Raw genomic sequence first — 25,926 nt, 5'->3', positions numbered from 1 at the left:
ATGGGGGTGAGGTTGCAGGAGATGACATAGAGGGAAAATATAGCTTAGCTAACTCATCCGAGTTCCTAACTAACAGCTGAGACTTGGGCCTATCACCTGCCAGGGTCATTAAGCCTGGTGTGTGTGTGTGTGTGTGTGTGTGTGTGTGTGTGTGTGTGTGTGCGCGACCACTGTTAGCCTCTGAAGGTTAATGGTCCCTCAGAGTTACCAGACCCTGCCACGAGGAGGCCAGTGGATCGACTTAGGGTCCTCGAGTTCCTGAGGCGAGACCTGTTCTCAAATACAACCAAAGAAGGGAATTCAATGCTGGGGACAACAGACCCATGGTTATCACAAGCTCTGACAGCTTCATTTTTCTTCAGTGGGGTATGGCAAATATGGCGAATGTCTAGTGGTGCCATAAGACCATTTCTGAGGTCGGTTGCCCATCTACTCAAAGATTTATGACCGGCAGTTGTGGCACCACTCGGGACCTTTGTGTCTATTGCAGATATATCCAAGGTGCCCTTGAGGTCATGCAGGGTGACCCGGTGACGCAGGCGCTGTAGGAGTGTCCATCGTAAGGTAGGAGGAGGAGGCGAGACTGCCAGTACAGTCTGCTTCAGGGTTTATGATCTTTGCCTGGCAGAAAAAAAAAAATGAAAACCAGCGAATACAAACTCATTTTAAAGGCCATAAAGACTTTGATTAACGTGGAAAAATCTCTTGGAAATTGAAAGAAGACGGTCCTGGACGAGAGGGCACGACTGGAGGTGAAGCTAAAGGAGTGTAGGAGGGAAAGTCAGGAAGCTTTTCCTCTACTGTAGAGTTTTGGCCTCGTAAGACAAGCTAAGCCAAGACCAAGTACATGCTACGAACAATGGAAAGTCTTGATGAACTATGTAAATCAAAGACCGACACTGGAAAGTTTAAATGAACTATGTAAATCAAGGGCAGAGATAAGGGTGAGGCACCCATGAGTGCAAGTCTCTCTCTTGTTATAACCCACACACACACACACACACACACACACACACGCAACAGTTGACTCCTACGTCCAAAAGTTCATTTCATATATGAAAAAAAAAACTGTCATGAATGATAAATACAATTATAAACGTTAAAATGACGAGAAAACTGTTCAAGCGATTCGGTAAATAATCTTAATATCCTGGGCTCACATAGGCTAACATTTACAGCATTACCGCTAAACTAGTTATCTTTATCCTCTAGCTGTGTAACCATATCAATTCTTTTTGGGCAAGCAATCCTCTGCTTTGGTATGCATGTAATTTATCAAAATGCTTACATCCACGCACTACCTACAGATTACATTAATATTCGACGCATGCATAATTACCAAACGAACAAATGCAATATCATACTTGGCTATTTGATATATAGAGGCATAGATTAATATTTGATGTTAGTACATCCAAATGGTATATATATATATATATATATATATATATATATATATATATATATATATATATATATATATATATATATACACACGTTTCCAGCGTAGAATAATTACATATGGGATCCGTGTATAATATACATGAATATTCTTATGATGACAGAAAACGAAATTGCTTTTGTATACTCCATGTATACTGCTCTGCCATACAGCTAAAAGCTTCAGCGCGCATCACATGCCAATCATTTTGGCACGCAGATCTGTGATACGTCTGTCTTTCACCACACAATGCTCGTGCGTCAAGCCAATCCACGATAACCCAGTAGCAGTACAATGAACCAAGATGATGTAACAGAGATCTTAATATAGCTATAATAGATGTCTTTAATTATGTTCTCACATGGAATGGACGAAGAGTATGTAGACTCGCCTTTTGTTGGTATACATATGAAGAGCTAGGATCCCAGGCCCCTAGCCTAGCTGACCAGCAGGAGTTTACAACTCCAGCCACGCACCACCGTGAAGACCATCGCCAACAGGTTAGAAAATGCGAACCCGGTAGCCCTCTGTAATGATCGTTAGTCGGATATACACAAACAATTAGTACTTCATAATGAGCCTGTATTACATACGATGCCGGATAATTGCTATAACACAATATGGTAATTATACAAGAGTTCAGATTTCGTTGGTTGATGAATAAGCGACTGGTCCAATACACGAATGCGCGGGTTGGTCCAGTACACGAAGGCGCGGGTTGGTCCAATACACGAAGGCGCGGGTTGGTCCAATGCACGAATGCGCTGGTTGGTCCAATACACGAATGCGCGGGTTGGTCCAATACACGAAGGCGTGGGTTTGTTCAACACACGAAGGCGCGGGTTGGTTCAATACACAAAGGCTCGGGTTGGCTCAACACACGAAGGCTTCGGTTGGTTCAATACACGAAGGCGCGGGTTAAATGTTTTACGTTATGTGGCCTCCTTGTTCCAGATGGGTCAGATCATATTGGCAGAGCTGAGGTTCCCAATCCCAAACACTTTCATGAAGGAGGGTAAAGGACGATATCTATTTCTTGGAAGTAAACTCGCTACCTTGTTACCTCCTCTTCGTTCATATATCCCCGGCAATCTCGAACAGAGATGATATTTACCGACTGAATAATTGATATTGGTACCGTGGTCACTCTGGAAGTGTGTGTGTGTGTGTGTGTGTGTGCGTGTGTGTGTGTGTGTGTGTGTGTTGGAAGCTGCTGGAATATTGGCTTCCAGTGCCCGACGACCATTCAAGAAGACTCGTAACATGCCCCAAAAAATATATATATACATATTGGCTACCCACTCCATGCCTGACATCTAGCGTCGTGTCGGTACCTTCACCACCAGTGGACACGGTGATCCCTGGGATAAATACGGGCTCGTGTGATTACCATAAGTGAGTGTGTGGAGCCTAAGAAAACACTGCCGCCCACTGTTCCCCGTCCTCTCATTGTTGGTTCTCCAAACATGACCGAGTTCTTACAGCTCGAAGCACTGGGACATCTGTTTACCTCTAGCCTTTTTTGGGGGAGGGATGGGGTGTGCGTGTTTGGAGTGCTGGTCAGTGGTCCAGGTAGGGAGTGGTAGGGTGGAAAAAAAAAAGGAGCTATGTACCAGTAGCCATAGGTATCCTGGTGGCCTCTGGTGCGGTAATGAGCAACATGGATTATGGCACTTTGTTGCTCTGATACTTATGTTCACGAGGACCCCATCCATCTACAGTGTGTGTGTGTGTGTGTGTGTGTGTGTGTGTGTGTGAGCAGATGGGGACCTCAGTCCACCTCTGCACAACTCGCCTCGTACCTCATACCGTTTGTCTAACTCTCTCCACTCAAGTGCGCTGAGTAACTGTGAGGTCTTGTCCGGTATGAAGACTCGTTTCAGTAAGTGACCAGCCCATGTCATGTGTACCACATCGATTTACCACAGCGACACTGGCAAAAATCCTAAGGCCCTACAAGTGATGGCAAGTCTTACATCGTAGTTTATGGAAATGTGAATATCGTCGCAAACTTTCCAATACATTGTGGTTTACAGACTCTGAATATCCGCACAAACTTGACAACCTCAATCGAGAATACTCGAGGCCAGACATCGTTCATCAGCGAGTCCACTGTGATTCCCGGAACGAAACCCAATTCGTCAGGCGGGAAACATTCTCTCTCTCTCTCTCTCTCTCTCTCTCTCTCTCTCTCTCTCTCTCTCTCTCTCTCTCTCTCTCTCTCTCTCTCTCGTCCCTCCTGTGACCATCCAGTAAAAAGGGAGGGAAAAAAAAATTGGTGTCCGACGGGAAGGACAAGTTGTCGAATGTGGCGCTGTGGGGGGGACGGCATGAGAGGCACTTGACTCGGGGGAAGGGAAGGGGAGAGAGAGGAGCTTTTTGACCACGTCTTTAATGAGGGGAGGGGGCTGGACACCCTGGGGCGGAGGCGTGGCGAGGCATGTCCTAGGTGAGGGCCGTCCTAACGAAGACCCCCTACCCCTTCAAGGGTCGTTATCACAGCCCCTAGCAGGACACACACACACACACCCACACACACTGACCACATTTCCCACGACCCGCGCGCTACGGCTTCAGTTATAGGGCACAGCGTGCGTGTCTGTCCCCAGTATACAGGGCCGTGTTGGTGGGGTCGAGATCGTCTCTAAACAATTATCACGAAATTCGCGCCCTTGGTAAACAGAAAAAGACATCACGTGTTCCCCAATCGCTTCCCGAAGGATCGGAGTGTATGCACATAAAGTCCCGCCAGTAATCTAGGATTAAGAGATAACAAAAAGATACATAATCTCTTATCTGTGTTGTTGAAGTTCGTGTTTATACGACTGTTCTCTTCCCCTTGTAGCTCTGACCCCTTGACTCGCTTCCATTTATATTGGGGGCGTCAGTAGGAACTCTTGAGGCTTTCCCTGAAGCGGGGAAAATCACACCGTAATAGTACAATTCTAATCTAACACGAGTTGACTATCATCTTGGCCATCAATTAATCTACGTCCTTCGTGAATATAACGATACTGGCTGGACGATGCGGAATGGGTATCGCTCAAGAAGTGCACAAAAGGAGGAGATTATTGGCGATTTCTGCGATTCTATTTTTTGTTGTAAATCTCGTGTTTTTTTTTAAAGGCTGGTATTTGTGGTCGCTCGTTTGTTGGGACGCCAGCCGAACGCTCGAGAGGTTGAGAGTAAAAGAAGACACTTTCACGGAACGACGCTACTACACCACCTCCTCACCCCACCACCACCACATGCCACTAGTTACAGCCCTACGTACTCCCTCGTCCCTCTGTCTATCTACCTACCAGCCTACCCTGCTAGCCTGCCTGCCTAGCCTCCTCGACCCACTGTTCCTGCCGTGGTAGAAGGACGAGCCGGGCATCTGTAATACACAAACTCTCTCTCTCTCTCTCTCTCTCTCTCTCTCTCTCTCTCTCTCCAAATCGCCATCCTCCCTCCCTCTTACCTCACGTATTCCCTAGAGCATTCGTCGTGAGGAAGGAGCGACGCCTGAGGTGTTCCAAGTGTTTGTCTGTCGTGTAGCTGAAGAGGGTGTGTGAGGGTGTAGCGGGGGATGCCAAGTGAAGATAGAAAAAAAAAACATGAAAGCCTTTTCAAAACCCATGTGTACGTGTATGCCCACACACACAGACAGACACACACACACACACATTTACCTGGTGTGCTTCTTCATTAACTTATCTCTAGATATGTTTAAGTCATGACTAAGTAAGTACCTTGGTGTCACGGTTGCGTTGTCAGATCGGGACGAGTGTAAGCAGAACAACGGGGGTTGTGACCAGACGTGCATGAACACCGTTGGTTCCTTCAGCTGCTGTTGCTCATCTGGGTACCGCCTCGCCGCCAACAACCGCTCCTGTCACGGTAAGTTAACCTGCTTTCTTTCTCATATCACCTGTTGCTGTTACGTCGCCCGTGCTATCTCAGCGCTGCCTGACTATTCGGTGGCAAGATAGTGCGCCTTGCCTGAAGAGAGAGAGAGAGAGAGAGAGAGAGAGAGAGAGAGAGAGAGAGAGAGAGAGAGAGAGAGAGAGGCAGAGGGAGGGAATCTTTCGCCTCTCTCAACTACCATCTAGCGATGGTTCCTCTGCTATTTAAAGCTGCTATCTTACAGTGTGTGTGTGTGTTTGTGTAATACCTTATTTGTCCAGTAGGGGGAAGGAATTGTACACTCGTGGGGTCCCTCATCTCTTGAACTCTCCTTCCTATCAAACATACGTTTTAAACTTCCGTATATGCGTGTGTCCCACTAATGTTCTGTGGATAGTTGCACTGTGTCCCTACAACAACAGCACTGCTCACTCCTCCAACAACAGCACTGCTTACTCCAACAACAACAGCACTGCTCACTCCTCCAACAACAGCACTGCTCACTCCTCCAACAACAGCAGTGCTTACTCCTCAAACAACAGCACTGCTCACTCCTACAACAGCAGCACTGCTCACTCCCACAACAGCAGCACTGCTCACTCCTCCAACAACAACAGCACTGCTCATTCCTACAACAACAACAGCACTGCTCACTCCTCCAACAACAGCAGCACTGCTCACTCCCACAACAACACACTCCTCATTAACACAACAGCACTATTCGTTCCTACAACAGCACTATTCGTTCCTACAACAGCACTGCTCGTTCCTACACCAGCAAGGCTTCTTACTCCTCTGGATGCTGAATCACATGTCCACGACAGCAACACCGTTCCTCTTTTTATCCTGGCAGATGTGAACGAGTGTGAGTATGACAACGGCGGCTGCTCCCATAAGTGCATCAATACTGAGGGTTCCTACCAGTGTGGCTGTGCAGCCAGCCACCGCCTCCTGCCGGACCGACACACCTGCATAGGTGAGGCTGGGTGAGGCCTCCCAGGCGGAGGGGGATACACCTTTCTGACGACTACTACAGCAAGGAAACAATCCTGTTGGCGACCACCACAGATAGAGGACATCCTAGTGACGACCTTACATTTACCTGAAGGAATATACTCAGATGAGAAATTTAAATTCTTGATTAATAGTTGTATCAAAAGGGTTACGTAAAGACACGGAAGGCTGAGTGGTAGGGACATTGGAACCTCAACTGCTACTCAAGATCACATGATCTTGTTCAGAATAACCCAACGAACCACGTATTTCTATCTCCTGGTATTATTCAACCTTTCCTTTTTCTTACTTTCCCTTACCCCTCTACCTCTGTCACTCTGAGCTCCTCCCATCCCTTATCTGACGCTCCTCATCTCCACCTAAAGTCCAGCTTTAAGTCCCTTCCTTACCTCAGAAATTTGGGTTCTCTACTCAGACTTCGCACACTCCTTACTGGATGGGATGTACGCAGGACTGGGGATGAACGTAACAACCCTTACTACAAAAAGCTGTACTCGCTTGCCCATCACAGACCGATAACCGCTCCACCTCTCGTACGTAAACATGCCTAATGCCCCGTGTGATCTGTGTATGTGTGTGTGTTACAGGAGAGGCGACCTGCGGTGTGAGGAACGGTGGTTGTGACCACTTCTGCGATGACGACTCCGGCAGGATCGTCTGCTACTGCCGTCCAGGGTGGGTATATATGCACCTTCGTCAAGTGTTATATCTATGCTATCTCCCTACCTCACCTTCGTGGATGACGTAACCCAGCATGTGTTAAACGCTTGTTGATATGATGGTACTACCAGGTTAGTCAATGATGTAAGGCACTTGCTTACATATCTTCAAATACCTCGCGAGAGATGGTCATGTAACGAGTTGATCAGTCTATGATTATCAAGGAACAGGTAAGATACCAGACGAGTTGGTGGGTTAGGTTAGGTTAGGTTTTCGATGTCTATCTTGCTTAGGATGATTCTTAAAAGATCACATGACAACTGTTTGCAACTCTCTGGGCTTTGTGATGCGTTTACCAACCCCTTTGGTTGTTATAGCAAGGTTACTAGTAAACCTTTTAGCTAATCATTAAAACGAGTGCTGAAGTATAATATAAATATGCTACCGTTAGTAACGTATATAACGCAATGACAAGACCTATGTGTTTATAGGAATTTAAGTTTTCTTTAATATGACACAGTCAGGCTGACTTGGGAACTCGATCAGACAGAGGTAACAAGTAGCGCATCACATTGCCCTCTCTAGTTGAAGCAAATACCTTGTTGGAGACCCACGCACCCTTAGTCTAATCTAATCACTCAACCCTTGAGCACGACGCTACGACCTTTGAGCTCAATGACTTGGAGCGTTGACCTGACCCATAAAGGTTAAAGTCATAAGCCAAGCTATCATACCCAAGGGCTATTACCGTCGCACTCAAACGGTTAAATAACCACTGTACATTTGACAACTCCTCCATAAAAGGGGCGAACATTTGAAGAGCCTTTCGGAAGAGAGTAATTCATATGGGGTAAGGAGAGTATGGTGAAAGTGAGCGAGCTTAGGAAAGCGGCTTGTGTGAGGAAATACGGGAGACATCGAGAGAAGAACTGCAAAAGGCGAGAGTAAACTAAACTAGGAGGAGTAAGTGGTGAACGGGAGGTATTTTAGGAAGCGGTGCTTACGTGAGCAGGAGTTGCATGTAGCATTCGGAAGGTGGGAAAGGGTCATGCGAGATAGGGAAGTGAGTGGGTTGGATGAGGAAGTTAAGTTGCTGATGAAAGGGAAGAGAGTTACCTACAGGGATGTAATGCGAGTGATTGGGAAATGTACATGAGGAAGCGGCAGGAAGTCAAGAAGAAGGTGCAGGGCCTTGAGAGACAGACAGACACACATGTGAGAGCCAACCAAACGGAGACAGTGGATGGAATGGACTAGCGAGACGAGTTGGATGTGGTGCAGGTGGCCAACCAGACACTATGAGTGTGGTGGAAGTGACCAACAAACACATAAGACCTATAGTGGAATTCTCGGCTACCCAAGGAGTCACACAAACACATGGAGGAGATTTCAACGCAACATCACGAACCAAACTTGGTTTTGGACCTGTATGTCCGATGTTCAGACAAGGCAACTCTGTTCCTAAGTCGGTGCCATCATCCGTGGTGATACTGATTGATCGAGCAAAAATGTTTGTTCCTACTCCAAGGAGTCAATCTAGACTAAGTAGGAAACTGTATAAGACTTGTAAAAGCTTTAATAATCTCAAAGTAAAATGAACTCTTATCAAATAATACCAGTATATGTTCTTCCATGGACCTTCCCTCCCACAAACTGTGCTCATGCACTCCCTCAATATCTTCACAAATATATTTCTAATCCATAAACTCTCCACTGAAAACTTACGATTTCCAAAATTATACCAATCTCACAAAGCTACTTTTCTTCCCTTCCCAAGTAGTATTTCTTTCTCATACATTACACAGTTTGGTCTTCTCTAGATCTTCCAACTTTTCAGACCTTCTCCTACCCAGAACAACTGCATCTCTCATCGACCATTTCATACAATTCTCTCCCGAAATCTACCTTCCTCCTCTGATCGCCTGAACACCTGTTGTGCTTCTACAGTTACCGACTGAGACGTGACGGTCGAGTGTGTGAACCGATCGACCCTTGTTCTGTGGACAATGGCGGATGCCATGATCGATGCCAGGTCGAAAACGACCAGGTCCGCTGTTCCTGCCGCCGAGGCTTTACCCTGGCCGACGACCAGGTCTCCTGCGTGGACAAGGACGAGTGCCAGATTCCAGACACCTGCAGCCAACAGTGCCGCAACACCTGGGGTTCCTACAGGTGTCTGTGCAACGAAGGCTACCAACTGGGCACCGACCACAAGTCTTGTTACAGTAAGTAATTCAGGCTACCGACCCCTGTAACGCGGGCTATCGGATGGTCATCGGCAAGAACTGTTACAGCAAATAGTCCATGTTATTGGCCTCTGTAATTCGGGCTATCAGGTAGATACTGAAAACAGTCCCTGTTACATAAGTAGTCCAGGTTAGTGGGGTCTCTGTAACGCGGACAGCCAGCTAGGCACCTGTTACAAAGAGTAGTGCAGTACTGTAACGCCAAACACGAAAGTTATACTTCATCAGTTATCCATAGACTAAAAGCCAAAGTGTACATCGCCTGACCAGAATATCTGAGTTTGATATCTTTCCCTCACTCACTCCCTGTGTGCGCCTGCATGACCTGCCCTCCTCTGCCCACAGTGATCGACATGGAGGTGATCAACTCCTGCCTGGAGAACAACGGTGGCTGCCAACATATGTGCCACCACGGCCCTGGCGGACCCGTCTGTACGTGTCACGCAGGGTACCTCCTTCAGCCAGACCGTCGCACCTGCCAGGTGAGTCCTGCTACCTCCTAGGTGAGTGCTGGGACCTCTCAGGTGCATCTCAGCTCACGGCAGGTGAGTGGTGGGTGTATTGATAAAGCAACGTATCATCCAACAGCTCTTTCTTCTCTCTCGGTCACTTGTGGTAGATAACAGGGGTAACTCCTGAACACAGCTTCAATGTTCACAGTCTGTGGTTCCTAGATATTCCATGTCCAGAGCCGGAAAAGACGGAGTACGATGCCCTGCGTCCCTTATTCGTCTGTGTTTACCGCCTGTCTTGTGTTTGTACCTGCAGGATGAGGACGAGTGCGAGACGGGGACCCATCGGTGCCAACAGGAGTGCATTAACACCCCCGGCAGCTACGCCTGTACCTGCACCCAAGGCCACACCTTGAGTGCCAACTCCTTCAACTGTGATGGTAAGTTCCTCCTCAACCTCCACTTATGGTATCATCTTGAAGCCTTGGGCTCTTCCTCCTCATCATTGTCTTCACTCTCCTCCTCCTGCAAGTGTGTGTTTCTCAAACTGACATACATGAATACAATGCACCAGGGGGGTGTGTACCCATTACTCTACTAATGACCTGATCACCTCAGATGTGGACGAGTGCCAGCTGGAGAACGGAGGGTGTGAGCACGAGTGCCACAACACCCAGGGTTCCTTCGTCTGCTCCTGCCGCAGGGGTTATGTCCTCGTCGACCGCACCCACTGTGACAGTAAGTCCTTAGGCACGTTGTCTCAAACAGTACAGTTACCACCTCGTCCATAGCAAAGGTCATATGGATAGTGAGGGTGTATGTGGTCTTTTGACTCATCCTCAACACCTGAAGAGGTGTTCAAGAGTTTTCTGTTGGTGATCATAACTTGACGTTGATGGTCTTAATGACCCTGGTAGTTGGTAGACTTGAAACTCGGGTAATCAACCAGTTAATCAACCACTCTTACATACTTCAACTGGTCCTCAAGTCAGCAATGGCTTATTCTTTTCACCTTGTCCAAAATTCTTCATGATTTCTAAAGAAAAAAAGAAAGATAAAGCGAGGCAACTGGACTGTTTTAAGAAACTATAAACTCGAGACACTCGTCACTGTAACTCAAAGTTCATTTCCTCAATGTTTCCATTCAACTTCACCCACCCAGCCCTTTGACCACGAAGTTTACACACAGGTCAAAGGAGGTAAATGAATGATCCAAGTCAACCTTACTGATCGAAAGTTCCTGAACGAACCATATTATCATTGGTGTAAACTTCTTTACCAGGTTTAGCGAGTGAATGGGTTGAAGAATGCGACCACATCAGCTTCCTTTTTCTGGAGGTTGATTCAAAAAGTATATATAAATATTTACACACGCACACTGGTTGAAAGGTGATCAACAGGTGTTTCCACTCGACGTCAGCCACTCCAGTGACGTCTTCAAGTGCACGCAAGAGTCTTGAGCTGATAGAGAATCCACTTACTACTGTTATTAACCGATCTAATCCCAACAGGATCCTCCACCAAACCAGTGATTAAACTTCCCATTAACCTTATGACTAAACCCTTCCATTACCGAATGATCAAGTCATCTATTGCACTAATGAGCAAGACCTCCATTAAAAAACTTAAGTCCAAGACTTCCACTAAGTTAATGATTAACCTCCACATTATATTGATGATTAAACCCCTCATTAAACTAATGGTCAGGACCTCCATTAAGCTAATGGCTCGTCGAATCCATTAATTTCCTGGTATGACACGCATCACAACGCTCATTTGTCATCCCTGCCTTACAGTGGTGAGTTACGACTACACAGGGTCACAGAATGGTGGTGGTGCTGCTGCTGACCTTGACCTTATGACGGTTCTGGAGGACGACTCCACCGTGCTGGAGGACACCTCGTCCTCTAACCGTGGCCTCAAGGGCGAAGTCACCTACGCAGAGTACGCCAGGTTCACCAAAATACACACGCGTAAGTCCTGCCATATTTTGCTTGATCATTATCCTCCACCTTCAATCCCCTGAGCACGATGGTACGACCCTCGAGCACGACGTTACGACCCTCGAGCACGACGGTACGACCCTCGAGCACGACGGTACGACCCTCGAGCACGACGGTACGACCCTCGAGCACGACGGTACGACCCACTGAAACACTGATAATCACGACATCATACCTAAGGGTTCGTACCGTCGTGTTTACGAACGTCCCTATCATTACGTAGCCCCATTAACCTTCGTCCTTCAATTACACAATGGTAGCATTCTTATGCTGTCATAACCTTCCTGCTGCTTCCTCCTCCGTGTTAATGCTGTCTCCACATACGGCACTCTTTTCCTCCCTTCTTATGGTGGAAGTCTACGCTAAATATGCTGTTCTTTTATGCTGTCTGTATCCCAAGGGTTCATCCTGTTAACGTCTTCTTTAAAGCACGTTCTGGCGTACTTTCATGGCAGGCTGTTACCTCACTCCTGCTTTGTCCTTAATCTGTGATGTTATCTCCGCCTGGTGTCCACCAGACGCGCTGTATCGCAACACAACTACGTCTGTATACATGCTCCCTTCTGGCCCTGTGGTGCGACGCTCCTTGATCACACACTACATGGTCTGTTGTGACGGCATCCTAACTCTGCAACTTATGGGGGTCCATTCCTAAACGAGCCTCTATCTGTCTGTCTGTCTCTCTCTCATTTAGGCATCATAATACGTCATGCTCCATATTATCCTCTTCCCCCATATGTAGTTATGAGACTGTTCTCTTGAGTCTTATGGTACTCTCCAGTAAGTCTCCTTCATGGTGTTAGCCCTCAAGATGTACCCTATGTGTTCCCATTACATAAAGAAGTCTTAATCGTGCTTCCAATCACGTGGACCCTATACGATGCTTTTTATGGTACCAGATGACTGTGCCTGGTGCGGCCTTATCTGTCCCGGTCGTCTCTCTAACCCCGGACTGTCTCTCTTCCTATAATCCATCTGTTGTTTCATCTATAATCTTGTAGTTCAGGAAGCGTCCACCAGTCAGCTGGAATGCCACTCAACTGTAAGTTATTTCACTGTTTTGTTAACGTCTTCCTTGTGTCACACAAGTTCTTACGAGTGTATGACGTTCTTCATCATGCATCAGATGATGTTGTTCAGCTCCAATGCCTTCTACAATGTACATAATACATCTGATGGAGTTTTGAGGATTAAATTTTGTTGTGTATGTACGGGACATTCCTTCGTCCTTGGGGAATACGTCGATCGTACTGGAGGAGGGTGGGTGGATGGTGATACCAGGCGTGACACACGTCCCCATAATGGATGTCAACTCCTCCTCCTAGGCTGTGTGCCGGGGCACTTCGGGCCGAACTGCACGCTCACCTGTGAGGACTGTCCGGGCGAGTGTGACGCGTCCGGCTGCCTCTGTCCCCCGGGCAAGAGCGGCCCTACCTGCGCCCTCCCCTGCTCCCCTGGATCCTACGGCCGTGGCTGTAACCAGGTGAGTGTCCTACACTCTTGTCTCAGCACATCGCCACGTTACTCTCCCTGTACTGACCATGGTACTTCTATACTGGCTATGTTACTGTCCCTGTACTGGCCATGGTACTTCTATACTGTTCATGTTACTGTCCCTGTACTGGTCCATCTCTGTTACAGGTGTGTCGATGCGAGAACGGTGGCACGTGCGACCCCGTGTCTGGCAACTGCACGTGTCCTCCCGGTGTGGCCGGGGACTTGTGTGAAGATGGATGCCCCGTCGGTGAGTGATTCTTAAGGCTTTTGATGAGCATCCGAACTTAGTATCATTTTCGACCTAATGGTATTTTACTTATCATTCATGGGCTGTGGATTGACACTTTACTGCATCCACAAGGCCGTATCTGTGCCGCAAAATAGATAAAAGAATATTCTTCACACTGATATGGCACAGATTAAAGTAATCTGTCCCGCAACTACAGTAGAGTGATTTCATACATCTTTATACACTGCTGTGGTCATAGCAGCTTTCTAAATGGCATCAACTGGCCCGGGCCACTGTCTTGTCTATCGAGGGCCCGCCCTTTCGACTGTCGGTCCTGACAACAGTTATAATGATGGTGGCAGAGAAGGGCTGGCAATGTTGGCAGGATACTAAGATGACGATATTGGCAGGTTACTACGGGGAGGAATGCGAGAGGCGTTGCCCTGTGATATGCCCCAACATGCGATGCAACAGGATCTTCGGCTTCTGCGAGTGCGACCCAGGACGCTTCGGGCCCAAGTGCAACATGCCGTGCCCCTCCCTCACCTGGGGTGCCAATTGTCGCCACCAGTGCCAGTGTCAGGCCAGCACCACAGCCAGGTGCCACGCTGAGGTACGAGTCTCACACCAGTAGTCAGGTATCGCTACATTCACACACGTACCCGAATGTACACCATGTACTACGTACACGACTGTACTACACGTACAGTGTACACGTTTAACCTATTTCTGAAATACTTTACGCCAATAATTTTCCCCAAGGTATAAAAACTTGTTCTAATTCATATTAGACAAGAGGGCCTTGTTCTCATCCAACACATGACCACATCCACAGACTGGAGTGTGCGAGTGTAAACCAGGCTACGTGGGCGAGGACTGTTCCCAAGAGTGTCTCGCTGGTCGCTGGGGTGCCGGCTGCCTCCATGAATGCCAGTGTGCTGCCGGTGCCACCTGTCACCCCTCCACGGGCGCCTGTGTCCAAGACTGCCCTCCGGGATTCACAGGACCCAACTGTGAAACAGGTAAATAAGCGCCCCCTTTCTTCGGCAGGGTACGTTTCACGATGCATATCATACACACCGTCTTACGTACAGTGATATAAGAGAGAGAGTGTGTCACACTCGCGTGCATGATGCTATTGGGTAGTGGAGTGCGACTATGTGTGTATGTGTCGTGCCCGGCAGAGTGCGAGACTGGCCACTATGGACCCGGGTGTATGAAGACGTGCATTTGTGGACTTCGGCCGTGTGACCCCGCCACTGGCGTATGCCTGTGTCCCTCGGGAACCCACGGGTCCAACTGCCTCCAACGTGAGTACCATCATCTCCATCTTTATCCCTCAAAAAATACGATAAATATAACATTTATCACATCCACTCCTTAAATAATTCGCATTCATATCTCCCACGGAGTTGCACCTGAAGTAATCAAGTAGAAAACGAATAGAGGCGAATCAAAAATGGTTCAGAAAGTAAACACACACTGTTCTTGATAATTAGATAAATCAGGACGTCCTTCCATCACCAGATTGTCCTGAGGGTCGGTGGGGCCAGAGCTGCCAGCAACAGTGTGAGTGCCAGAATGGTGGCTCTTGTGACCACGTCACCGGAGAGTGCCACTGTCTGCCAGGATTCGTCGTGAGTGACTAAAGCACCCAATCTCTTTCCTTCTCATGCTGTTTCTCTCGAGTATCTGTATGTGTGTAAAACATCTGTGGTACCAATGACCCTCTAGTGTACCACCATAGTACAGCGGGTGGTGGTACAGACATAATACAGCCTGTACAGCAGCTAGCATAGCTGGTACATGACGTATGTGTTGTGTTCTCCCCAGGGCCCCGTGTGCGAGTCTCGCTGTCCATCCAGCAGGTTCGGCAAGGACTGCGTCGAGACCTGCAATTGCCTCAACGGTGCCTCCTGCCACCACGTCACCGGCAGGTGAGTCCTTACCTCCAGCGACAGTGACCACTGGGCTCCTAGGGATGGGTCTGGTCACAAAAGCATTTAAGCTGTTATATGGCCACCCGACACCTGCCGATGAATGCCGGACCTGCCACGTGAGTATCAAGAGATATGGCTAGTGTTGGCTTTCTGGTCGGTAACCAGTCCCTCCAGATGGTTACGAGGTCTGCGAGTTGTCCGCCAGGTGGGGAAAAGGCCTGGTAAGTGGGCTTACAGGGCAGGAGAAAAGTTCCTGGCGTTGGTAGGTGAGTGCTGGGGCGAACAGGTGAGCACCTGGGCGGGAAGGTGAGTACTGGGGCAGGCAGGTGAGTACTGGAGAGAACAGGAGAGAGCACTGGCCGAGTTAAGAGGATTGGCTCTCTTTGTACCTCGCTGCAATCTGTACTCATTAGCTGTTGCGAAGGATTAATGTTGATGATAATCGGTGAAGTACCGCTATTTTATGAAGACTTTCTATAATATATACATATACCGAGCCTCTACCCTGGGTTGTCTCATGCGCAGGTGCGAGTGTTCGCCAGGTTTCACGGGACCTAACTGCGGCCAGCCATGCCCCTTGGGTCGCTACGGTCCCGACTGTATACACATGTGCCACTGTGAGAACAGTGGAGGGTGCGACCGCGTCACTGGGGAATGCGCATGCGCTCCGGGCTGGAGAGGACCCCAGTGCAAGCTGCGTAAGTACCCACAGACCTAACCCCCCTGTAATAGATCCCCAGACATTCCCCTGTAACGATCCCCAGACATCCTGTTGTAATTGATACTGTAAGCATACCTTACAGAGTATATAATCGTAATACAAGATCTACTGGCCTCTAATGAGGTTTCCTGCTAGGGGATCAGAGCCTAATCTCTCTTCAGCGGTGATAATCATGGCGTAAAAAAAAAAAAAAGATAAAGAAATCTTGACGTTAACTCCTCATTCGAACAGTTATCGTGAGGGTGATGCATCATGTTCTTCCTGCGCTTCATAACCGTGATGTTTGTGTCCACAGCTTGTGAGCATGGCACGTACGGCGCCGGATGTGCTATGAACTGCAGCTGCGCCAACGGTGCGAAGTGTGACCACATCTCCGGCGCTTGTATGTGCCAGCCGGGTAAGCACAACACACCATTACAACCACCATTGATCAGACATGAACTTTCAGCTATTAGAATTTCGACTAATTTTCTTCTGGGGGGGGATTCATACAGTGACGAAGGGGGAGACTCGTTCACTCACACTCATGGTTTAAGTGATGACTGTTGCTGCTTGGGATATGTTTCACTGATGACGTCCTCATGGTTTACCCCACGCAGGCTGGCGCGGTACCTTCTGCTCGCGGCCGTGTCCAGACGGGTTCTGGGGGCCTGAATGCCGCCATCACTGCGCCTGTGGTGCTGGTGCCGCCTGCGACCCCACCACGGGAGCCTGCATCTGTCCCCCGGGCAAGCATGGTCGAAATTGCTCCAAGAGTGAGTACCTCCCCCGGATGACCACTCCCACGGGGGTCTTCTTGGGTACTTTAGTACTCGTCTTTGATGTTCGAGTTAATATTTGTGGACTATATCCTGTTGCGTAGGAGGGTACCTCCCCTCAGCACGACGGTACGGTCACTGAACACGACGGTGCGATGGCCATGAACCGTCGCGTTCAAGGGTCGTACCGTCGTGTTCAAGCCAGTCACGTCGGCTTCAAAGGGTCGTGTGGTACCGTCGTGTTCAGGGAGGTTGAGTCGTACCGTCGTCGTATGCACAGAAGGGTTGGATGAGGTGCTATTCTCTTTCCCCGCCAGCCTGCCCAGATGATCGCTGGGGCAACGACTGTCAACACGTGTGTCTGTGCCACAACGGTGGGACCTGCGACCGGGTCTCGGGGGCTTGCGTGTGTCCCGCGGGCTACACCGGCGCTACCTGCCAGGACAGGTGTCCCCAGGGCACCTACGGCAACGGATGTCAGCACACCTGCCTGTGTCAGCACGACGCCAAGTGTCAGCATGACACGGGTCTTTGCCTATGCCCACCAGGCTTCTCCGGCATGTACTGTGAGAACGGTCAGTCATTTACCCTTCATCACTTCTCTAGTTTTCCATTAAGTAATCTAATAACTCACTGTAACTGAGCTTTACCACTGCAACTTTAACCTGAGCATTTTGTTCTACTCGCCTGTTGGTGGCGGCAGGGTGCAAGGCGGGTATGTACGGTCCAGGATGCGTGTTGGAGTGCCACTGTCAGCACGGTGGTCAATGCGACCCCGTCAGCGGCGCCTGCACTTGTACACCAGGCTGGCGAGGTCGACACTGCCACAAACCCTGTCATAAAGGTCAGTTATGCCGCCTATTGTCAAAAAAGGTCATTACTGTCAGCAACTGTCGTGTTACTTATCATTACCCCTCAGGGCACTACCAGTGAGACCATAAGGTCAACCCCAATCACACGTGACCCCTGGTGCGAAGGTAAGAAAAAAAAAGACCATAATGTCACCCCAATCGTACCCGACCCAAGAAGGTAAGAAAGACTAGTAAGGTCAGCCCAATCATTTCTGACCTTGCTGTGAAGGCGAGTCAGAATATTCACATCAAACTCAACTTTTATCAATCATTTTCTTTCATGATACCTATTTTCCACGTTACATAAAAGACATGAGAGACATAAATGGTCATTGTAGTAAATGATTATGTGTAATATATGGCAAACTAATAATTACCAATGTCCTGGTAAATTACTGACAACACAAAAGAAACAATAGATTATTCTTGGTCAACTACTACAAATGGAAGAGGGACGTAAATGGTCACTGTCATAAATAATCATGCATAATAAAATATACATAAGGTATCAGTGTCCTGGTCAACTACTGACAGCACAAAAGAAACAATCATTCTTGGCTAACTACTTAGAACAGAAAAGGGACATAAATGGTCACTAATAAATCATCATGCACAAGATAAACTAATTATCAATGTCCTGTTCAATCATTAACAGCACAAAACATAATTAGTCATTCATGGTTAATTACTTAAAACAGAAGTGGGACATAAATGGTCACTGTCTTGGTTATCTACAAGAACATAAAGAATCAATGTCTCAGATAATTATTTACATTACCTGAGTAATGTGACGAGTCATGCACTATACAGTCTGTGTCATGAGGTGTCATCACCCACAGGGTTCTGGGGCGCAGGGTGCCAGGAGGCATGCGACTGTGAGCATGGAAGCGAGTGCCACCATATGACGGGAGAGTGCCACTGTCCACGAGGCTACACAGGAAGCAGGTGCCAGTTCAGTAAGTGTTGAAAAAATAAATCATCCTGATCATCATTGTCAATAATCTTTAAATATCTATAACAATTTGTATCAATCTATAATTTTTGCTACTAATTATACTTTGTACCACAAACTGAGAAAGAAAATATGATCAATATGAGAGAGTATCAATGGGAGGAGGGGAGGAAAAGTAAACTGAAGTATGTAAAGTGGCATCATCAGAATAAGAGGGAATAGCGTCAATATTGGAGGAGAGAAGAAAGAGAGTAGGTTATAGGACAGAACCCTTAGGAACACCACTACTGATAGGATAGGAGGGGAAGTTTCTCCATTGACGACTATTGCAATGGAACAGCCTAGAGGAGAGTATGCATTAGGGAACAGAGAGAAGCAGTGAGAAAGAAAGGGAGTACAGAAAGCAAAGACTTATGAAATACCCTGTCAAATGCTTTTGAGAAGTCAAGGGCTAGGACAAAAATTTTCACCAAAATCCCTGAGAGAGGAGGGCCAGAGGCGAGTCACAGAGATCACCAGATCTGATACTGAAAGATCCAAACTGGTTATCTCAGAAAAGGAAATGGGATTCTATATGTTTAAGAAAGTGAGAGTATATGGGAGTTTTAAAGACTCTGAAGATAACAGAAGTGAGAACAATGGGGCAATAGTTGGAGGGGTAAGAGTAGTATCCCTTTTCAGGTAAGTTCTGCACCAAGGTGTGCGTTCTACCCAGGATTTGAAGCTGACCCATGATGTATACATGCAAGCAGGGATAGGTGCTAGCTCAAAGGAACACTTCCTTTGGATTTCAGGAGGGATGTAATCTGGGTCATAAGCCTTGTCCACCTGGATCAGTAGAGTACCTGTAAGACCCTGCATGAAGGGAATATAGCTGGCATAAGTGCAAAGAGAAGAGATGGAGGGGGGGGGAGGATTAAAATCTGAATCATCCGAGGTTGAGTTAGAGGAAAACAATAGTGCCAAAACGATGCTCTGAATCAGTTGGACGTTAGCCACAGATTGATCAGGTCAGATAAGAAGAGGAAAAGTTGAAATAAAGAAAATGTTGGGGAAGCTTTTAGTCAAGGACCAGAAAGATTTGTCAGTAGAAAAGGAAGTCAGAAAACTTTCTTTTTATGAAAATGCACTTGACTCTTCGAAGAACAACTTTGCAATGATTCAAAACAGAAATGAAAGCCGAGGGTTTCTGGGGAAGGGGAATAGTTTCATAGTCCAGGATGCACCATCCATCCCTGATGCAACAGGCATGGAAGCAGGAACAATCAAACTACGACTGAGGAAAATAAAAAAAAATTAGAATATGGGGTGTAGGCCTCCATCCCAAGCCAAGATAACCTCTGCTCTGCATGCACTACAGCATGAAGCATCTTGACCAGATAAGCAGCAAAATCGGCATTATGAGGGGAGAACAGGAGGCTGTGTACTACTATAGGCACAAACTCCTTCCTTGGAGCAGACACAATAATACAGATTATATAGATGGAGATCTTATAGTCTAGAATAGCAGCAGCCATTTAGATTTGAGAGAAGTATGAGATCAGAGGAAGAAGTTCAACAGAGGGAAAGGTTAGAATTAAGACCAAAAATGATGTAGTAATGGATGGAATAAGAGCCAGGTGCAGAAGCTTTGGAAGTGGGATCAGTCCCAGTCGCATGATGGCCGTCAATGTCGTTCAACTCCTCTTCACCAGTGGCACTGCTCCAAATTAGCACATCAGAGTTCTGTAATGGTTGTACTACCACAAACTAGAGTTTGGAAAGTAAGGATAGGAAAAGATATCTTGATGTGTGGGGAATTACAAGTTGTCTAGTGGTGTTATATGAAAAAAGTGTGTGACTGAGGTAAGGAAATAAGGAAAGACAGCAACCTGGGCCTGAATGGGAGTCTGCAACAGCAGCAGCAGTGGTGCTGGCTCACTACACACACCATGGACAATATCCCTCCAAAAATCCAGGTGGGAGTAACCTCCTGGTTGGTGGTTTGCTTGCCATCCACCACTGCTACTAAAGAACAACAGCAGTGGGTTCCACCTACTCATATTCATGAAACAACCTAGCCAAATTATGAAAATCAATTCTTCATTTTTCTTTCCTGAACGACAATACATTGTACTCACAAGAATGATGCATCTTGTTAGTTGATCTCAAGTGCTTGTTGATAACCATAATGTTCTAAACTATCTTAATTTCCTATCCTTTTTCCAGTCTGTTCCCCGGAGTTCTTCGGGGAGGGCTGCAAGGAGAGGTGCTCCTGTGAGGCAGACCAGCCCTGCGATCACGTCACGGGGAACTGTGCCTGCCCTCCAGGCCGTGAGGGCCACCAGTGCCACGAATGTAAGTTCTGGTGTGACTTCCGAAACCCCAAATGCACTCTTGTTCTTTGTGAAGTGTGAGGACCTTGACCCTTTTATTGATCATTGGGGCGACATTGATGTGGGCAACACAACACAGACATGGTATATCAATCACACAGACCATATAATAACAGCCCTCGTATGACATTGATCCCGCAGACGGGATCAAATCATGCCCATGTTACTGCTCCCACAAACATGTTCTCGGCCCTCATATGGCATTGCTCCCACAGATTGCGTCGAGGGACAGTGGGGTGAGGGATGCAGCCAGGAGTGTCAGTGTGCCAAATCATCCTTGTGTGACCCAGTCACGGGCGAATGCTTCTGCCCTGCGGGGCTCCGGGGCCGCAAGTGTCGCAGAGGATGCCCTAGGGGCAGATACGGTGTCGACTGTAAACAGGTAAAAGGACCCAGTAACAGCACTGACCATAAACAGGTAAAAGGGCACAGTAAAGGCATCAACCATATACAGGTAAAAGGGCCCGTTAAGAGCATTGACCACAAACAGTTAAAAGGGCCTGGTAAGGGCATCCACCATAAACAGGTAAAAGGGCCTGATAAGGGCAATGACTGTATACAGGTAAACGGGCATAGTAACAGGGTTGTCTGTAAACATGTAAAAGGCCATTGTTATTCCCTAGAGCATGTCAAGTAATGATGGTCTGGAGACTTAGAAGAACAGGTGCAGCTCATGATAAGTATCTGGTCCACTCTAAAATGATTACCATACACAAATCTTGTGTGTTACTGGAGCACATACGAATGAACAAGATGGACGGACATATACCTTTTGGGCATGAAATCATACACCATAGTATAAGGAAACATCCACAGATTCACCAATCATCATGATCAAATATCATTAGTAATATCAAATGTATGTTGCAAATAGTTATACAAACAGATATATGAATGAAAATCTACTTATGCATGGAAGTCATAAACATGGTTTTGTGAAAATACCTATACAAACAAATATATGAATATAAAATCTATACATAGATATATGTGTTAAAATTCTAAGGGGGGATGGACTTTTAGTCGTTGAGATTTCGAATGGAGGTTACTGTATTATGCTGAGACCTGTAGTGCCATCTTTGCTGAACGTTGACTGTATTTACAGAAGTGTAAATGTGACAATGGCGGGACATGTGACCCTGTGAGTGGCCAGTGTCAGTGTCGTGATGGTCATTATGGTCCTTCCTGCTCCTTTCCCTGCCCCTCCGGCACCTATGGTTCCAACTGTAACCAGGTGAGCCATTCTGCTGCACCTGTAACCATGTTAGCCAGCCATTCTGCTGTATCTATAACCAGGTAAGCCATTCTACTGCACTTGCAACCAGGTGAGCCAGCCAATCTAATACACTTGTAACCAGATGAGCCACTCTACTACACCAGTTACCAGGTGAATCACTCAGCTGCACCCACTACAAGGTGAGTCAGCCACTCTGCTGCAACTGTAACAAGGGGCAACACACTACTGCATAAGAAATCAGGAAAACCATTCCACTGCACCTAAAACCAGGCGAGCCAATTTGTTGCACCTGCAACCGGGTGAATCACTCTGCCGCACCTGTAACCAGGTAAGGTACTTTGCTCAACCTATAAATAAGAAAGCCAGATGTAGGTGTAATAAAGTCTTTCTGGTTCACCTTTAACAAAATAAAAATAATTTTGTTGTGCTCTGTCTCAACTGAAGCCATGCATGGCAGTCCACTAGCTAATTAGTGAGGTGAAACACTTCACTGCAAATTATAAGCAGTGGACACCAACCAGGGCAACCTTCCTTTTATCGTACAATGTAAAAACATGCTAAAGATATACTTTCAGCTTGCCAGTTTATTTCTGTGTTGAGCTGCATTACTATGAGCACATACACATATTCTAAATTCAAACCATCACCAGCACTCAATATAAGGTACTGTACTCTCTGACTAGTATGAAGAAAGTTGTGTGTTTTTGCCATAGTTGAAAACACCATCAGGTTGAAACATTCTTCTCTACTGTGATTCATGACCCTAAGAATGCACATAAAGTTATAAGTACATTTACACAATGTTTGTTCATCTAAAACAGTGGAAAATTCTGTGTGCTTAGTCAATTATTGTTTCAGACTGGTAGGAAAACAGAAATAATGTCCCAGGTTTGGGGATATTAGTAAACAACAATGTAACATTTATAGTTATGTAACCAGTGTGCTACTCACAAGTATGTGTTACTTAATAAAGCTGGGTTTACTACTCAAGAGTTCCAGTGTTTATAATACTTTAGAATTTTAGGGGAAGAAGTAAATGAAAATCATGAACCGACATACAAAAGCCTGATAATTCAAGAATTGATATCGTATAAACATCAGATAAATCAGAAACTTATACTGTATTAATATCAGATAAATCAGTAACTGTTATTGTATCAATATTTGATAAATCAAGAACATTGTAAAAAATTCTATTAAATCAAACAAATTTTGTATAAGCTAATGAATCAGCAATCATTCTCTTTTGCTAGAGTTTCAAATATAAAGAAACACTTTAGCAAGATTAAAATCCATGCTATCCCCACAGAGATTAGAGGTTGGGACACACACAGAAGCACTAGAAGTCCAGTGTGTGTGTTTTTAACCTCCGTGTGACCTAGGTAGCAGGACGCCCTACCCAGGGATCAAAACAGACCCGTGGTTTATATACATTTGTCGGTCCAACATTATATATATATATATGGGAATGAATAAAAGCAGACAGTATGAATTATGTACATGTGTATATATGTATATGTCTGTGTGTGTATATACAATGAGATGTATAGGTATGTATATTTGCGTGTGTGGATGTGTATGTATATACATGTGTATGTGGGTGGGTTGGGCCATTCTTTCGTCTGTTTCCTTGCGCTACCTCACTAACGCGGGAGACAGCGACAAAGCAAAATAAAAAATAAATAAATATATATACATATATATATATATATATATATATATATATATATATATATATATATATATATATATATCTTTTCTTTCATACTATTCGCCATTTCCCGCGTTAGCAAGGTAGCGTTAAGAACAGAGGACTGGGCCTCTGAGGGAATATCCTCACCTGGCCTCGTTCTCTATTCCTTCTTTATATATATATATATATATATATCCCTGGGCATAGGGGAGAAAGAATACTTCCCACGTATTCCCTGAGTGTCGTAGAAGGCGACTAAAAGGGGAGGGAGCGGGAGGCTGGAAATCCTTCCCTCTCACTTTTTTTTAATTTTCCAAAAGAGGGAACAGAGAAGGGGGCCAGGTGAGGATATTCCCTCAAAGGCCCAGTCCTCTGTTCCTCAATGCTACCTCGCTAATGCGGGAAATGGCGAATAGTATGAAAAAAAAATATTTCTTTCGTCTGTTTCCTTGCGCTACCTCGCAAACACGGGAGACAGCGGCAAAAAAAAAAAAAAAAAAAAAAAAAAAAAATATATATATATATATATATATATATATATATATATATATATATATATATATATATATATATGTGTGTGTGTGTGTTTTCTTGGGGATAGGGGATAGGGGAGAAAGAATACTTCCCACGTATTCCCTGCGTGTCGTAGAAGGCGACTAAAAGGGGAGGGAGCGGGGGTCTGGAAATCCTCCCCTCTCGTTTTTTTTTTTTTCTTTTTTTTTAATTTTCCAAAAGAAGGAACAGAGAAGGGGGCCAGGTGAGGACATTCCCTCAAAGGCCCAGTACTCTGTTCTTAATGCTATCTTGCTAATGCGGGAAGTGGCGAATAGTTTGAAAAAAAAAAAAAAAATGTTCTCTTGGTGCTACCTTGCTCAAGTGGTAGGTAGCGATGCTGTTTCCTGTGGGACGAGGTAGTGATGGGAATGGATGATGGCAAGCTAGTATGAATATGTACATGTGTATATATGTATATGTCTCTGTGTGTGTACATATATGTTGATATGTATATGTATGTATATACTGGTATGTACATGTATGTGTATGTGCATATATTGAGTATATATTGTATATGAGTGGATGGGCCATTCTTCATCTGTTCCCTGGCACTACCTCACTGATGCGGGAAGCAGTGATCATGTATAATAATAATTATAAAAATACAAAAACTGAAAATACCATATCTCACTGTTACATTCTCATGTATATCAATTTGTGCCATATATGACAGACATGTGGATGTGAACATGGTGGAGTATGTAGTGGGTTCGGGGAGTGTCGTTGCCCCGCGGGATATATGGGACCCCACTGTGAGACTACATGCCCCAAGGATACTTGGGGCTATGGCTGTGCCTTTCAGTGTCGCTGCCACAACAATGCCATCTGTCACCCAGGTATTTTCCACATCATGTGTCTGCCTTTTGGATAACTTTGACTTCAAATGCCTGCCTTTCAAGTAACTGTGACATCAGTTAGCCATCCAAGTAACATGCAAATGTGTAGCAGTCTATTGTCTTAAGTAAGCCCCTCACCTGCAGATCACCCGTCGCCTAAAAACTCTACATTATATATCATCCATTCAGCTCAACATACTGACTATTGCTTACCTTTCATGTCAAAATTAATGAACTATAATATGTAAACTACTGCAATCCTCTACTTCTGTTGCCATGTGTGTGTGAGTGTGTGTGTCTGAGTAATTACCTGTCTAGTATTTTCAACTAATTATTTGTACTGTACGTAGAGGGAGTTTTACACTTGTGGGGACCCATCTCTTGAACAGTCTCTATTGTCATACAACTTTTTAAGCTTATTTATGCTGTCTGCATTAACCATATCCTCAGTCATTCTGTTCCATTAACCCAACACTCTTACACTAAAGCTTACTTCTTTATATCATTTTTAACAAGTTATGGCCTCTGGTTGCTATATCCCTACATCTCTTGCATAACTGGTCACAGTGCATCATCAA

The 25,926-nt window shown here is 46.0% G+C and overlaps 1 protein-coding gene across 1 annotated transcript in view; it reads left to right on the top strand.

Annotated features, from left to right (window-relative positions):
- Positions 1 to 25,926, top strand: part of LOC139761759 (uncharacterized) — a 119,641-nt gene that overhangs the window by 83,967 nt on the left and 9,748 nt on the right. The window contains exons 8-32 of the mRNA XM_071686194.1: positions 5,201 to 5,323; positions 6,183 to 6,305; positions 6,931 to 7,018; positions 8,951 to 9,228; positions 9,595 to 9,731; positions 10,018 to 10,141; positions 10,320 to 10,439; positions 11,498 to 11,674; positions 13,030 to 13,187; positions 13,346 to 13,448; positions 13,841 to 14,043; positions 14,266 to 14,452; positions 14,615 to 14,740; positions 14,958 to 15,067; positions 15,264 to 15,367; positions 15,896 to 16,068; positions 16,387 to 16,488; positions 16,691 to 16,846; positions 17,167 to 17,424; positions 17,553 to 17,693; positions 18,540 to 18,656; positions 20,861 to 20,989; positions 21,243 to 21,409; positions 22,133 to 22,261; positions 25,186 to 25,348. Of these exons, the coding sequence (XP_071542295.1) occupies positions 5,201 to 5,323; positions 6,183 to 6,305; positions 6,931 to 7,018; positions 8,951 to 9,228; positions 9,595 to 9,731; positions 10,018 to 10,141; positions 10,320 to 10,439; positions 11,498 to 11,674; positions 13,030 to 13,187; positions 13,346 to 13,448; positions 13,841 to 14,043; positions 14,266 to 14,452; positions 14,615 to 14,740; positions 14,958 to 15,067; positions 15,264 to 15,367; positions 15,896 to 16,068; positions 16,387 to 16,488; positions 16,691 to 16,846; positions 17,167 to 17,424; positions 17,553 to 17,693; positions 18,540 to 18,656; positions 20,861 to 20,989; positions 21,243 to 21,409; positions 22,133 to 22,261; positions 25,186 to 25,348 (3,696 nt within the window). The remainder of the gene's footprint in view (positions 1 to 5,200; positions 5,324 to 6,182; positions 6,306 to 6,930; positions 7,019 to 8,950; positions 9,229 to 9,594; positions 9,732 to 10,017; positions 10,142 to 10,319; positions 10,440 to 11,497; positions 11,675 to 13,029; positions 13,188 to 13,345; positions 13,449 to 13,840; positions 14,044 to 14,265; positions 14,453 to 14,614; positions 14,741 to 14,957; positions 15,068 to 15,263; positions 15,368 to 15,895; positions 16,069 to 16,386; positions 16,489 to 16,690; positions 16,847 to 17,166; positions 17,425 to 17,552; positions 17,694 to 18,539; positions 18,657 to 20,860; positions 20,990 to 21,242; positions 21,410 to 22,132; positions 22,262 to 25,185; positions 25,349 to 25,926) is intronic.

Source organism: Panulirus ornatus, chromosome 41 (assembly GCF_036320965.1).
Source record: "Panulirus ornatus isolate Po-2019 chromosome 41, ASM3632096v1, whole genome shotgun sequence".
NCBI lineage: Eukaryota > Metazoa > Arthropoda > Malacostraca > Decapoda > Palinuridae > Panulirus > Panulirus ornatus.
Note: the sequence above shows the minus strand (reverse complement) of the source record. Positions and strands in the feature narration are given on the sequence as shown.